Below are 16432 nucleotides of genomic sequence, written 5' to 3' on the forward strand. Positions count from 1 at the left end.
CTACAGTGCATGGACCTTTAAGGAGTGACAAGACATACTGCTTCAGAATTCCTTCTCTTTTTTTATTTTCAGGGTCTTACAAAGACTGGTAGCACAGCATTATTTTATTTTCATACCACATGATCTATACTTCCCTTCAGTAGCACCTTCGCACCTGTCAACACTGCAGAGTATGTGTTTTCTCTCCTCTCACCTGCCTCCGTGATCCCCCTCAGGCCTGGCTGGCTGAATTCTTCCAAACACTTACGCCTCATATTTCAATCAGAACCGCAGGGATACAGGCTGGACTGTATGGTTACAGAGCCGCTGTCATTATTCCTTCAAAGGGACAGAACCCAAACATCAAAGTGTGTGTGTGTGTGTATTTGTGTGTGTGTTCCAGTGTTGGCAGTGGTGTCAGTGCTGTGTGTATGTGGCTCCATTACCAAAAGTAATTTTGGTTTAGATCAATGCACACAAAGAAACTGGTACGTGTCCTGGTGATCCATATTGATCTCCCTCGCTCTGATTCAGGAGCTTATCTCATGTGACCAGCCACAACAGACAACATATTTACTGTCCTCTAGCCAGCCAGACATCTCCCCCAAAACACAATGAATGAGCTAGCACTCTTCAGACACCACGGCTGAGTTCTTCTGTGGAATTATCATCCAGATCACAAAAGTCCCAGAGCAACATGTTCTGTTCAGTGACATGTCACTGTGCTGTGTAACACAGGGGTTTTCCCCCTTGTGTAACCCACGTAGCCCACTTCTGTTTGCTAAACGAAATCTGAGGACCACCTTCCCAAATCAATGAAAATTCCTTTCTGGCGCTAACTCCCACCCATCACATCCTGCCATTATGAATCCAAATTTAATGTATTCATGCCCATATTTCTTCACCACACCCTTTGCAGGTTTTACTGGCAAAGGTTGTCTCCCACATCACTTTTTCCTTTCAAAAACAGATCTGTTTTGTTTCACTTTACCGAGGGAACGTTAGCTAACAGTGGTAAACACGTTTCAATCAGGACAGACAAGTCAGATGTAGAAAAGATAATTGTTTATTATTAACGGATGATATGTGATGATAAAGTCTTGACAGAGTCTTTGGTGCTTGGACTCTACAGGGAGATTTGTAATGGAGGGGCATCTGCCCTGAGCAACAGCAAGTTAAATCCCCCGTGGAGTCCAGACACTGGTGGTGGTGCTGATGAGGCTGATAGAATGATGAGTTGATGAAGATGATGGATCTGTGAAGACTGGGCGGAGATGGGGAGGTGGAGGGGTGTGTAACAGCAGGTAGAGCGACAATCATATTTAAAAGAGACAGCAGCAAGATGATAGGCTAACCATGTCATTGTTTTGTTGCGCTATTGGATAGAAGTGACCAGCTGATCAGAACAGTTGATATCATGACAAACAATAACAGCAAGGAAATAATGAGTGTGCATGCGTGAAGAGTGAATGGCAGATGTATGAGAAATAAACTATGGGCCGAAGCATGCAAGAGTATAGTCTTCCTGATTGAATTTACGCTAGAGCTTCATTTGTTTCTACCTGATGTGTCGTGATTAGTTTGGTGATATTCAAATGTAACTGATCATTGAGATTATGCTTTGTTTGAGTTACTGTTTTTTATTTATGCGAATTCTTGAGCACATTTAGATTTTTTATTTTATCCAACCATTTGGCAGGGTCAATGAGGAGGCATTAAGCTCACTGAATGTAATTATTTGAATGCAAGTTACACAATTTACATCAAAACAATGCATCCCTTCTTAAGGGCAATCCATACAACCAGCATTTTTGGAAGGCTTCATAGACTAACACAACAGATAGGCTTCTAATAACATTTAGTATTAATACGTTTTACAGTTTTAAAAGGCACTGACAAATGATCAGGGTCAAAGCAAACATCTTCCTGCCAAGTTGAGATTTTGAGAATAAAAAACAATAGGGGTGACAATGAAAGGATCATTGTTGAGTGTCCCATCAACATGGTTCCCGTCTCCCTCGACTCTCTCCTCTATCTATATATCTATGTTGCTTTAAAAACCTGTGGAGGTGGACAATCCCAATAACTTCAAACTTGCACTCACATTACTATTACTGGCATCTCTGAGTAGCCTAATGTGTCCTGAAAGTTACACCATGTAACATGGCTTATCCATATAGTGAGTGAAAACTGATTATAAACAGCTAGGTCTTCACAGGGTTAACCTTCACTGCTGTTGACTGTAGCAACAATTTCCCAAAAGGTATTGCCTACTACTGTGTCCTCCTGGGCTAGCGATGTGTATTAGACCCTTGACCCCAGCCCCTGATGATGCTACAATCAGTCAGAAATCAATGGAAGGTCAGTCATCACGTTCAGAAAAAGGATGCAGTGTGTCTGGCTCAGTCACCAGCAAATTTTACTGGAGTGGTAACAGGTACACAGACATAATATTTGATATCTTCTCTTCTCCTTTACATTTCCCTAAATCCCTAAAACTATTCACTTACCCTACCATGTGTGTGTTCATGTTCCCCAGCAGAGCAGTGTTGCTCACTGATGTGTTTTAAAAAGGTTTTGGCCAATAAGGGAGCTCTATGGCAGAGCATGACATGAGAAGATAAACTGTATCAGGATTTGGAAACCCTATAAACCTGAGCCAGCCCTAACTATAAACTTGAGCCAGCCCTAACTATAAACCTGAACCAGCCCTAACTATAAACCTGAGCCAGCCCTAACTATAAACCTGAGCCAGCCCTAACTATAAACCTGAGCCAGCCCTAACTATGAACCTGAGCCAGCCCTAACTATGAACCTGAGCCAGCCCTAACTATAAACCTGAGCCAGCCCTAACTATAGACCTGAACCAGTCCTAACTATAAACCTGAGCCAGCCCTAACTATGAACCTGAGCCAGCCCTAACTATAAACCTGAGCCAGCCCTAACTATAAGCGTTATCAAAAAGGAAAGTCTTAAGCCTACTCTTAAATGTGGTGAGTGTGTCTTCTCCCCGGACTGAAACTGGAAGCTGGTTCCACAGAAGAGGAGCTTGATAACTGAAGGCTCTGGCTCCCATCCTACTTTTTAAGACTCTAGGAACCACAAGTAACCCCGAATTTAGGGAGTGCAGCTAGTGGGGTATGGTACTATAAGCTGTTTAATATATGATGGTGTCTGACCAATTAGGGCTTTGTAGGTGAGGAGAAGGATTTTAAATTATACTCTAGATTTTACAGGGAGCCAGTGCAGAGAAGCTAATACAGGAGTAATATGATCTCTTTTCTTAGTTTTTGTTAGTACACGAGCTGCAGCATTCTGGATCAACTGGAGAGATTTAAGAGACTTATTAGAGCAGCCTGATAATAAGGAAGTTCAGCTCTGTCTCCACTTTGTATTCCTTGCACAGCTGTCTCTCTATTTGTCCCTGTCTCTGTCTCTCTCTCTCTGTCAGATGATACCAAATTTTGTCTATTGATCAAGCCAGATGAAACCGACCAACTCGCTAAACTTCAAGCATAGGACATAAAAACTTTGATGACCTGCAACTTCCTGATATTAAACTCAGAAAAACTGAACTGAAGTTATTCTACTAGGCCCAGAACACCTCCGAAATCAATTTTCTAATGATATAGTTTCTCTAGATGGCATTGCGCTGCACTGTAAAGAATCTCCATGTTATCTTTGATCAGGATATGTCCTTTAACTCCCAGAAAAAACGAATTTCAAAATCCTCAAGTGAACTATCGTTATGTAGAAAGTCACACAAATGATGTAAATCAGTGTTCTGTTCTGTGATCCATCAGCCTCTCAGTCTGAACACACACATACTGTATTTCTCAAGGACAAGCTGACTAGCCAAGCGAGAGGCAAACAGTAAACTGTGATGACCTGGTGGCCTGTATGAAGCTGCTGCTGTTCAACAGATGACGCTGATTGCTTTCGTTCTCTGAGAATGATAGCAGAGTAGAGGAGGAGCCTTCTATTATCACTGTTACATCCCATAGTATGTTGTTTAGTTGTCCCATCCTCATGGCAGGCCTTTACTGAATAAATCACATGAAAATGATATTTTAACCTATCTTTGTGTTGAGTGGCTAATCCAAGCAAACATATTCCACTCAGACACTTGAGGTAAGGTGATAAGTTGCCAACATACACCTTTCATAAACCATGCACAGAAATATAGTCTGTTCAAAATAACTGAAAGGTAATTTATTAAGCCATAAACTCTGGTTGTTTTCCAGAAGATGTCAAACTTATCTTACAAAGGATTTTGAATACTTTTTGACATGCAATGCTCAGAAAACTGTTGCTCTCTCTCTTCATCAAAATCCCAAAAGCTCGTAATATGGCTCCAACAGTATGGAAAGCAGCAGTTCATCTCAGTTTCTTCAAATATATATGACGATAGAACAAGTCATTGACTGTTGCTCAAAGTGTGTCAGGTAAAGACGTCCTCTGCTGCTAGACTGCAGCTCTCTGTGTGCTCTCCCAACATCTTGTTCATGTTGCTCATGTGCTCACATTTAGGAGGTTTGTTTTTCAATTTAGGGACATTTTTAGTTCAAACTGGCTGAAGTTTGGTGCATTTTGTTAGGAGGTGCAGCTCTGTCTTCCTTGCATAGCTGTCTCTCTCTCTCTCTGTCTGTCTCTGTCTCTCTCCCTGTCTCTGTCTCTCTCTCTGTCTGTCTCTCCCTCTCTGTCTCTCTCTCTGTCTCTCTCTCTGTCCCTGTTTCTGTCTCTGTCTTTCCCTCTGTCTGTCTCTCTGTCTCTGTCTCTCTCTCTCTGTCTCTCTGTCTCTCTCTTTCTGTGTAGCCCACATTCTGTACAGCCTATTTCCATTCAACCATTATAAATGATTCTGATTAATAATCAAGAAAACCGTTAAACTGTGTTATTTCCTCTGACAATAACTCTTCCATCAAAATATCAGATATTGTGTATCGTTTCATTCCTTATTGATTCAACACTGCAACTGCTTCAAGTCCCTGGTCCATGAGGGCACTGCATGTCAGTCACTTATTTGACTAATTGCAATATTTTAGGTATTTTGCTCTACAAAAATACAGTAAAGTACAATATGGACACTGGCAGGTTCTGCAGCATCAGCTGTTCTAGTGGAGCCGTGTATCCAAACCTAGCTATAAGACCTTCACTATCACCTACATCTGCTGAGGTGAAGCAGCATCAACACATGAGTTCATCCAATTGACAAATTGACACACAGGAAACCTGGAACCAACCAGTATACTCTGGTCTCTGGGCCTATGACAAAGCTGCCATGTCTGTCTGCTGTGTGCATTCTACTAGGAGGGATCGAGAAGGCATCAGTGTTCATAACAATGCATGTACACTGATGGAGGGGGGACTGTAGTTGGTCAATGGGGGGGAAAAGCATGCCATGACTGTGTGTCATTGTTGTACTGTAGGGCAATGTTGCACATTTATCGTTGTATTGGTAATGTAGAAAGAGTTATGCCATAATGCAATTGATGTTCGAGTTGGCAGGCAGAGCAGTGCCTTGTTGGAGAATTCATGTGGTGTCCCTCCGTTCACCCCTCCATGCTGCTATAGACTCTCTGCACATGAATAAAGGCCAGTCGATACCTGGAGCACCTCCATCTCTCTACACAGCATCACACACCACCGGTCAGGGTGTTCTACACTGCCCCCATGAGGGCACAACCCGAAACCTCGACGGCCGCGATGAAGGCAGTGATGATGATGTTACAGTACATTGGGTTATGTGATGTGTAACATGCTGCTGTTCGAGGTCAATACCTTCTGTAGGAGCCAGGTATGGCCTGTGCCATTTTGTACACCCTTTTTTGTCACTTCCGGTAATTGAGTCACCTGGTGTTGGGGATAGCAATGGGGACACATGCTGTTCCATAGTTTAGTTGGATGAATGGAAGGAGAGGGGGTGAGAGAGGGAGTCTTATTTTTTCTGACCGCTATTTACACTATTTACGCTATTTACACTACTATTATCAGCTGTTGATCGCTGTTGAGAAGGAGGAGAAAGTATTTTGAACGTTTATGAATGTGTGTTATCCAATGCAAAAGTTTATTTGTTGTCTACAAATAAAACCACAAAACTCAGCCACTGGATCTGTGAATAATTGACTGTCAGCGCGTCTGCTGGTTAGTCTCCCCTACTCAGCCTCTCTGTGACTCATTTTAAGTTGCCGATAGTCACCTACACCTTCAGTAAAATATCCTTACTGCTGCCCAACTGCATCTTATTGTGCGTTCTTTCATAGCTCTATGTTCTCTTCCATTCCTATCTCCGTCTCCACGGTGATTTGTTACAACAGATACGTCCTCCATGGCAACAGCTGTTGGCGAGGCAGCCAATGGTGACGCTTATGATGAGGTGTGACAGCAAGTGTATTTTTAGCTCATCAGCCAGGTAGCCACAAACACTTGAGAGGATGTTTCTGTGATGGGAGGAAACACAAAGCCTCCTTTGTTCAAACCTCACAGAATGGAATAATTTACTCAGGATAATGTTACACTCAATGTAACAAGTCTTCATTTATATGAACATATGAAAGCTCGAGCTATAACATTGTAACTGTGGTTTGTAATCATTTGAATAGGAAAAACAGCTTCAGATTGGTTGTAAGGAATTCAAATGACATTTGTTGGTTATCTGTTGTCATTCTTTGCATGAGCCAACCTGACAGTCAGTCTACATCAGGGGTCGCCAATTGGCGGACCCCGGTCCGGATCCGGACCCAGACGCCGTTGTATCCGGACCCAGGACCTAAAATCGACAGAGCGCTTCTATTTTAACCGGCGCAGCTTTTTCATCCTTCACGGCACTTGTTCAGCGGTGCAGGAAATGCACTGACCAATGCAGCGTAAATCACATCACGTGATACAGCTCAGCCAATCAAATATGGGTATTCTGACACGTTTCCTGATTCGAGTGAGATGTACACACACGGGGGAGAGACGAGGAAAGAGAAGGAAGAGCAGGAGAATAATACGTGAGTCAGAGAAGTTATTTCACATGACGTTCTCCAAAGAGAGAAAAGTGGTCAAAGAGACCAGAGAGACCAGAGTCTTTAACCAAGAATGAACAGACTCTTATAGGTTAATTCTTCACACGGACAGTTTAAAACCAGTGTGTCTCATATGTTCAGAGACCGTGACGATTATTAAAAGCGGTAATATGAAGCGCCACTACGAGGCAAAGCACAACTCTTTTGAACAAACATATCCTCTCACATCTAAATGAAGACACAGAAAATAAACCTCAGAGCCCAATATGATCAGAATCTAACACGTTAATTCACTGACCAACAATGATGTTAACAGAGAGAATAGAGCTGAAACAAGTGGTTTAATAACCACAGATAAAGTCCATGCTCACTGATTTCTCTTGTTAGAAGATGAGAAAAATATAATATCGTGGCTTTTTTATTGACATCACTTCACACCCGAATGAACTGAATTTAAAGCTGCAGGACAATTCAGTGAAATAGATTTTTCTAAAATGAAGTACTTTATTTTAAAGATGCACATTTTTGAAAAGCTTTCTGTTATGTCAGTTATTCTTTAATCCAGCCCTTATTTTACTTGAAATGAGAGAACATTTATTTATGTATTTCTATGTATTATTTATAATCCATCCAGTTAAATTTGAAAACTGAGGATAACAATTGTTAAAATATAATTGATGTGTGCTTTCTTTATTTGATTTGACAGTTGTTGACTACACAGAGACATTGTTACTACTACTAGGCTACTTCAATATATATATATATGGCACTAAATAGCGCAAGTTAGATATTATTGTTATGTTCCGGACCTTTGTCCGAGGAGATTTTCTCAATCTGGACATTTTGGAATTTTAATTGAAGACCCCTGGTCTACATCATACCCATTCTTATTTAGTGTACCAAATGGCCGAAAGCCATGCAAAACAATGGCTACCATCCTGTCTGTCACTCTTGGAATTTTAATGAGGGAGGTTGCTGATCCAGTGAGTTTTTTTTCTGATTAATGATGTCTGTTCAATAGAAAGACAATATTTCAGAAAAAAAGCTGTTTGCCCACTTTTCAAACTATTTAGGAATAGTTCCTATTAAGAATCTTAAGAAGCACTGTCCTGCTGCAGAGGGGTTGTCAGATGATGGGATGATGTCACAGCCTGAGTTCTAGGTTTCTTCGCTGTGGTTATTTCACAGCACAGTAACATGCAGTGACTGAGTGTCTACCCCTACCCAGTGCTCAGCTGCACTGTCACTGTGTCTGTCTCCCAGCTGATTGTCCCGACAGCCAATGAGAGTAAGGACACAGCCTGCCGAGCTATAGATCAGAGTCTGCCTGTCTCTGTTTGAGGTCATAATGATAATGATATTTATGATTCCATTTAAAAGCCCCCTCTACAGCTACCAATCATTTAAATACTGATATATCTATTCAATTTGTTACGTCTTATATAATTGTTCATTATTTTAAATATCAAAAGTAATTCTGACCAGCTCAAACTTTCAGGGATTCAGGTCACATCATAAAGAATAGGGAAAAGCACAAACTCCACACTTTGATACATGGCTTAAAATTGTGTTGTTTTTTGTTATCTTGTATGTTAAGGACTCTGCAGCTATGGATAAAGTTTATGATTATCATATTGATTTTTTGTTGCCTTCAGTCTTTTTTTTTTTCAACCCAGAGAATTTTGTCCCACCGACAGATATTCATTATTGCCTCTGTCAGTTACTGTCCCATGTTATTGGGACTCTTAAAAAGACAGGCTGTTCTTGTCTTCAACCATACAGTTAGTACTGAATTATGTATTTGTGAATATACTTTATGTATGTGTGTGTATGGCATTGAACCCCGACCTGCTTATGAAGAATATCAATTGGTTAAACACCCACAGTTTCAGGCTGGGTCACAAACTCAACACGTGTGTAAATCAGTTAACCACACTGTCTGATGTTTTTGTCCCTGTCTCAGCGGTGGTTGTACCTGACGGGGCATCAGAGAAGGGGGGCTTTGGGGACGAGCTCGGTAGCGAAGTGGATCTGCTGTATGAAGAGTTTCGCAGCTCTGGACATCGTTTTGGACACCCGGGAGGAGGCGGAGGAGAGCAGCTGGCCATCAATGAGGTAGGCAGCATTGAGGTGTGGTCTAAATTCCACCAGGGTTATGGTTAGAAGCACCGTGATTGGCCCAGAATAAGTTGTTTTAGATCAAATATTTCGAAAGCAACTTCATGCAGAATTGTTATGTGAATGTATCATATTTCAAATGATTCTATATTTGCGCATGCCATAGTGGCTTTTTAGTTTCTGCTGCCATGTTTAATGTTTTTAAGAGCAGCTCGAAATGTGTTATTGTTTAGGTTTGAGCTGTGATATGGTTTAGATACAAAACTGGTTTGGTGCAGATGCACATAAACGAGGTCTGGGATCTTCCCCCAGGACATTTTGACTGTCACTTCACACTCTCATTTCCTGCATTATGGTACAATTGACAATTGAAAATTTAAAAATATAATGGAACATAATGCAGTAAGGCTCGCAGGCATTCAGTAATGCTTTCAGATAATTTTTCTCCTCAACTCTATCAACTCTTCTCAATTAATGTTATCTCAATTTTCTCAATTAATATTATCTCTCTGAGTCAACTTAGATGTAGTCATGATTTATCATCTTCCCTCCTCTTTTGTGTCTCTAACCTCTTTAAATGTGCACGTGGAACCTTTTTACCTCAATGATGATTCATTTGAATTGATTTATAAATTGTGTTTCAACAATATTTCTGCTCTTTAAAAAATTCTCTGCACATTCAGAACATTTCCCATATATCTGTTCGCTGAGATGTCAAGAATAAAAAAAATAATATTTTGAAAAAACAGTAAGAATAACGTCATAATATTTCAAGAGAAAATCGACCCTATAAAACAAAATCACTTCTGATCAGGTATAATTCTCACCATTGTGTGGTTTATTGTCCACATGAATGTTAACTTCACCACCTCGAATAAAGTGGCTACATCCACTGGGGGGGCACAGTGGAACTACACAGCTTCATCAGCACACACCGTTAACAAATACAATATAAAATAAAATTATAACAAATACAATTGCAAACAAGTTGTAAAGATAGGGCACTATATGATATGGTTGCACCCAGGGGCGTTTCTAGGATTGAAAGACAGGGGGGGCTTAGCCCCAAGGGGAGTGGCATGTTTGCGCGCGTAGAATGTAATGCAATTAATATGTCTGAAAGCACTAATTGAAAGCAATCTAAAGTCCAATCTTTTTGGAAATTGATTTTACTATTGCAATTTTTCTTTCAGTAAACCAAAAGTGAAGTGATATGTACTTATTTTAGAAAGAAAAACAAATATTTTATAGAGTTTATATATTATAATGCATTTAATTCAAAACAAAGAAGGTATGACCCATTTGGGGTGGGTGGGGTCGGGTGCGGTGGGAGGGCTTACAATGTTCCTATATCATCAAAGGGGGTCTTGACAGAAAAAGTTTGGGAACCACTGAAATAGAGAATGACACAACAGAGCGTCAATAGTTTTGTTTTGTCTTCTAATACTGTGCATATATATATATATCGTTAATCATCATAAAGGTTCTGTGTGTAAAATCTCTGCAGTGAAGACGACTGAGCTGGAGACATCACAGTGGACACACACTGTCTTCTCCAGTCACCTCACAGATAGCTGTCAGTTTCAGATAATTCTGATGCACAGGGACAGTGTGTGTGTGTGTGTGTGTGTGTGTGTGTGTGTGTGTGTGTGTGCGCGTGTGTGTGTCCTATGCCCTTGGTATACCCTCCGGTGGGTGCTACCTGTGCTCAGGAAAACACTTTGCCCTGTTGCCATTGTTTGCACTGTTAGTTGCTAGACTTAATGGTTTCACACCAGCGTCACGGTTACTCTTAGCTGAACTGAACTGACAGGAAATAGAAAATTCAGTGTTATAATGGTAGCAAGGGAAGAAGAGCATGGCCTCAGTAAAGGACTAGTCAATGCTCCCTTTGCCTTAATAGCAGTAACAATGCCACTACTACTAATAATGATAGTAGCAGTGTGTGTCAGTGAAAGATTTGCCCCTTACGAATACATAATTTGCTCTTATTTTATTAGTGCCCATTGATTTCTGGGATCGCCAGTGCTTTCTTAGTTTTATTTTTCTCTTATGTAAGAACAAAAATGTTACGAGTGGTCAAGAGCACTCTTACCAAGATAAGACCAATACATCTTGTTTTCGCAGTCCACAAATTGTTTTTCCAACAAATTTAAGGAACATAAAGAATGTATGAATACCATCAAATAGATGAGATTCCTGTAACGCCAGGACTGATGCTGTAGAAAACCATGTTTTCTTTGTTCAAGTTTATTTAACAGAACCTCCATTTCACTACTGCTGAATTTCTTCTTCGTCTTCTAGCACCTTATTTTGGTGGCATCTCACCAATTGTTGGGCATGTGCCAGGGTTTTTGCACACCACACTACAGCTGCTAGAGTGTTTAGGCCAAGGCTAATAATAGACAACCAGTCACACCCCTCCAATTTATGATCAAGTAACATCCATCATTCAGCACACCCGGTAAGAGCAGATCTGGATGGTTCAGAACGTTTGGTGCATCTGGAGTTGACTCTGGAGTTTTTCTTTTACTAGAAAATATATGACGAATTTATGAGAATATCACTGCATTAGGGCCCATTGTTGGATAGAAGAAAACTGTTGAACATGGAAAAGGCATACCCAAGCCGTCCCCATTAAAACTGAATAAATGCAACAATTAAATTGAGTTGAGTAAGCAAACCCTTTTATGTTTTTACATCATCAATCACTGCAGGTAGTTTGGAAAGAGTTGCTTGTAGTGACCAGTAACAGCAGGCACCTGTTTGTAATGTAATAATAATGTTCCCACTGATCAATTTTGACATTCTTTTCAGTCTTCACATTAGACAGAAATGAAAATAACCAGTCCGGTCTTGATTTGGTGATTTTAAAACCATTTATTCTGTCTGCCTTGTGGTGTAGTAGTCCGTCACTGGATCCAGATATGAAATCAGTTATTCTTCTCCCTCTTTCAGCTGCATTTGGTCTATTCTGTTGGGTTGGTTGATAGTGACAGATCGACAGCCAATCAAAATGGGTATTCAGGCAACTGCTGCAAATCAGCCAGTTTTCAAACAGACCGGCGCTTTGCTGCCATCCTGTGGTTCAGCATGTCTGTTATCTTCTAGAACCATACGAAGTTCAAATATGTGTGTGTGTGTGTGTGTGTGTGTGTGTGTGTGTGTGTGTGTGTGTGTGTGACACAAACTGGTGCTGTGTGGTTTCTGACTGTCTTTGCTGCTCAGAAGAGTGAGACTCAGAGAATGGAGACTTAAAGGTTTGGTGACTGTGGGAGGAAAAAGGAAACTAGGGACTTTAGTTGCTAGTTGCTGCAAGCTAGTTTGCGAATACACAGGCAGGATAATCATAGGAAATGCTACTGCTAATCCGCCAAAATATCTTTACTCTGAGGGTGAGGTGAAACAGGGGCATTAAGGAAAAAATGAGCAGTATAGTTGGCCTAACCCTCTGACTGGTAAAGCTGATATGCAGTATGCTGCCAGAACATCAGCAGACACTACTCAGGGCAGGGGAAAGTACTGACACTTCTTCTGCATGTTGCTTTTTGCTTTAGCAAATCATTGAAAATGTAGTTTCTTAATAGACACTATAATTGAACATTAATCAAAGTAAATAACAATACCCTTCGAAATAAATAATCAAATATCTTGGAAATGTTTATTGAAATGCAACATGATCTATCATCAAAGGATAATACTGCAATATCCTATGTTTCACATGCTTTCAACAAAGACCCTGACCAACAATAATTATATTAATTAAAAGTAGTATGCGGGTGTCCAAACAGCCCTCGTGTATCTTATTCCTCTGAGCCAAAGAACTCCATTTGTTGTAAAAGAAAATAAAAGAAAAGGATAAGTTTACATTCTTTTAACAGTTTAAAAAGAAGTTTAACAGTTTTTGTACAGTTTTTTTCTTGGAACGATTGTTTCAAATGTCCGCACTGCAAATAGATCACTTACTAACGCAACCTTTCCTACAAAGGGAAAGTTTTCGAACGTTTGTGTGGATGTCCAATCAGTTCACCCCAACTATTTCCCCAACTAAGATGTGAAAATATGGTGGCTCTACACCCCGGCATATTTTCACGTCTGACACCATTTTTTCTGTTTGATACGTTACTAGTTTGCAAAAACACGTGAAAAAATAAGGACATTTTTCAATGGTGTTGGAGCCAAAATGTAGTTTTTGTTGTTTTCTTATGTCTTTGAGGGAAACATGGGGTGTGTACACATGCAGTCCTGACATTGAACAGTGGGTGGCACCTTAACCTAAATGTGCATATATGCAAGTGCCTGGTAATGAGGATCAGGTGTGTGTGTGGACGGGAAGCTAACAGTTTTTGACCGTGTCAAGGTGTCGTGTCAACGAGTCGTGTCAAGGTATTGTGTCCATGTAAAGTATCCTGTATTCTGGTACGGTGTCAATATGTATTTAAATAAAAGGATCAACAGATCTAAAGAAAGACAGCGCAGTGGACATTAAATGTTTGTGGAACACGCGTCCGAACAAGTTCTCCCGTTCGCCCTCCAGTGGCTTTAAAATGGATATTTGTTAAAGTCACTACAATTAAGTCAAAAACTGGCTTCATTTGAACTTGTATGGATCGTCGTTCGTTGAATTGACCAGCTGATCGACATCGATGGATTCAACAGCTGATTGACATCGCTAGAGTGAACAGCTGATGGACAACGCTGGATTGAACAGCTGATCGACATCGCTAGAGTGAACAGCTGACGACTACATCGCTGGATTCAGGCTGATCGGCATCGCTGGATTCAACAGATGATCGAGTAGACATCGCTGGACATTGCTGGATTCAACAGCTGATCAACATCACGTGATTCAACAGCTTATCGAATAGACATCGCTGGAAAGTTGTGGTTGCTTTGAAATCGAATTGGACCATCAAGCTACGATTTCAGACCAATGGACACTCTGAATGGACAGAGGTATGAGTTAATGAGCCAACCGTGGCTGGAACACAGGTCAATCCCAGCACGGCCAATGGTGAAAAGGAAACACAACCTGTCAGTAAACGTCCTACTAAACTGACACAAAAGGCATTAATGGGTAAACTGGACAAGCTACAAAAGGTTCGGAAGGCCAAACTAAACAAAGCTTCTGACCTTAAAAGGACGATTCAAGACCTAATGCATGACAGAGAATATAAAACAGAGGCGCAATGTACTTTTGATAAATACACAACTCTTTGCAATGAAGCAAAGGAACAACATCAATCTCTGTCACAAATATTATCTCATGAAGAAAAGGACAAACATGAGATATGGTTCAAAGCAAAAATGTTGAGTGTTAATGATTTTACTGATATTGTGAATAAGTGGTTGTCTAATGCAGACATTTCCAAACCTGATGAAAATGATGATGCTTTTGAGAGTGAAGTCAAACCCAGTGACAGCATTTCCAATGTGGAAACAAATGTTTCTATTGAGAAATTGAGCAGAAAAAGTCACACCAGTTCAAGAACCAGCAAATCTTCATCTGTACGGATTCAGATAGAGGCAGAGAGAGCAGCACTTGAAACTTGCGCTGCAGCCTTAAAGGAGAAGCACGAGCTGGAAAAGCAATCGGAGTTGCTGAGAAAGAAAAAGGAAAGACTGGAGGTTGACACAGAAATGGCAGCTGTTGCTGCTAAATTAGCAGTATTTAAGGCCTCTAGTCACCAAGCTTTCTCAAACACACAATCAGATGGAATGGAATCATACTTTGAAAAAGGAGCAAGGTTAAAGGAAGTCTCTACCACGCTCAACCGACATGCCAAAGCATATCAACCAACATCTGTGGACTTGCAACAACAACCACCTATACAACAACAACAACAGTATGCATATAGGAATGCAACACATGACAACAGCACGGTCTGTCAACTGAAACCAGTAAATACATCACGCAAACCTCGCATGGATCATCCTCACGTGCAGCTAACAAATCCAGGTGGCATTCAGTCTCAACTTGCTCATAAAGGAAATGATGAAACACCGGCTCCCTGCAACCTACTGCAAAGGCAAAATGAAATAACAACGTTGCTTATTCAACAACAGGCCTCTCATTTACTACCACCAAGAGAAATTCCATTTTTTGATGGGGATCCTCTGCAGTACAGAACGTTTATCAGAGCCTTTGAACATTGTGTGGAGAGTAAAGCAAGCAACAGAGGAGACTGTCTGTCTGTATGTTTTGGATAAGTACACAAGAGGTCAACCAAAAGAGCTAGTGCGTAGTTGTCAGCATATGGCTCCAGACAGAGGCTATACTACAGCTAAGGATCTGCTACAGGAACACTTTGGGAATGAACACAAAGTTACTGCAACATATATGGAGAAAGCCCTCTGCTGGCCTTTAGTGAAGTCTGAGGATGTCAAATCTCTCCAAGCCTATGCCCTCTTTTTGCGTGAGTGTTGTAATGCAATGGAGGACATACAGTACATGAAAGAACTGGATATGCCAGCGAATATGAGAGCAGTGATTCTGAAGCTTCCATACAAACTAAGAGAAAAATGGAGAATCTCTGTATGTGAGCTACTGCAAAACCTCAATCGCAGGGCAAACTTCAATGATATTGTCATATTCATCGAGGGTGAAGTCAAAATATTGTCTGACCCAATCTTTGGAGACAATCAGAATACACCACTTCAAACAGTAAACAAAAATGTGAACAAGATCAAAGCAGAATGGAAGCCAAGATTCAAAGGAAACAGTTTTGCAACTTCTGTTACTGTTGAAACCCCGGCCATTGAGGAACCAAGAAGGTTAAATCATGATAAACAAGCAAATAGTTCATCTGCAAAGAACACCAGCTTTTGTTTGTGTTGTTCTCAAGGTCACACACTGGAGATGTGTCCACGATTGGAAGAGAAGACACATAGGGACAAGATTAACTTGCTTAAGGATAATGGAATCTGTTTTGGCTGCCTTCGCATTGGGCATAGGAGCAAGGATTGCGATAAGCGCTTGACTTGCAAGGTGTGCAGTCTAAACCATCCCAGTGTTCTTCACATCCGCCAAAGAGAGAAAGTAGTCAACACAGACTCAAAATTGCCAAAAGAACCATCATTGAGTAGCGCACATGTTTCTCTACACACATGTGGTCCTACAGGGGCCGGTAACAGTGATGGGATTCTATCCATCTTACCAATACAGGTGAAATCCAATAAGGGAGACAAAGTCATACAGACATATGCTTTTCTAGATCCAGGCAGTACAGCAACATTTTGTTCTGAAAACCTGATGAGGAGGCTTAATCTGAATGGACGGAAAACCCAAATCCACTTAAGAACCATGGGCTCGGGAGCAACAGTTT

The 16432-nt window shown here is 40.8% G+C and overlaps 1 protein-coding gene across 5 annotated transcripts in view; it reads left to right on the forward strand.

Moving 5' to 3' along the window:
* The window catches only part of arhgef4 (Rho guanine nucleotide exchange factor (GEF) 4), a 129157-nt gene that overhangs the window by 75983 nt on the left and 36742 nt on the right, over positions 1–16432 (forward strand). For all 5 annotated transcript variants that reach the window (XM_031875986.1, XM_031875985.1, XM_031875989.1 and 2 more), the window contains one exon: positions 8953–9104. In XM_031875986.1, the coding sequence (XP_031731846.1) occupies positions 8953–9104 (152 nt within the window). The remainder of the gene's footprint in view (positions 1–8952; positions 9105–16432) is intronic.

This window comes from Anarrhichthys ocellatus, unplaced genomic scaffold (genome assembly GCF_004355925.1).
Source record: "Anarrhichthys ocellatus isolate YVR2014 unplaced genomic scaffold, GSC_Weel_1.0 scaffold101, whole genome shotgun sequence".
In the NCBI taxonomy this organism is placed as follows: Eukaryota; Metazoa; Chordata; class Actinopteri; order Perciformes; family Anarhichadidae; genus Anarrhichthys; species Anarrhichthys ocellatus.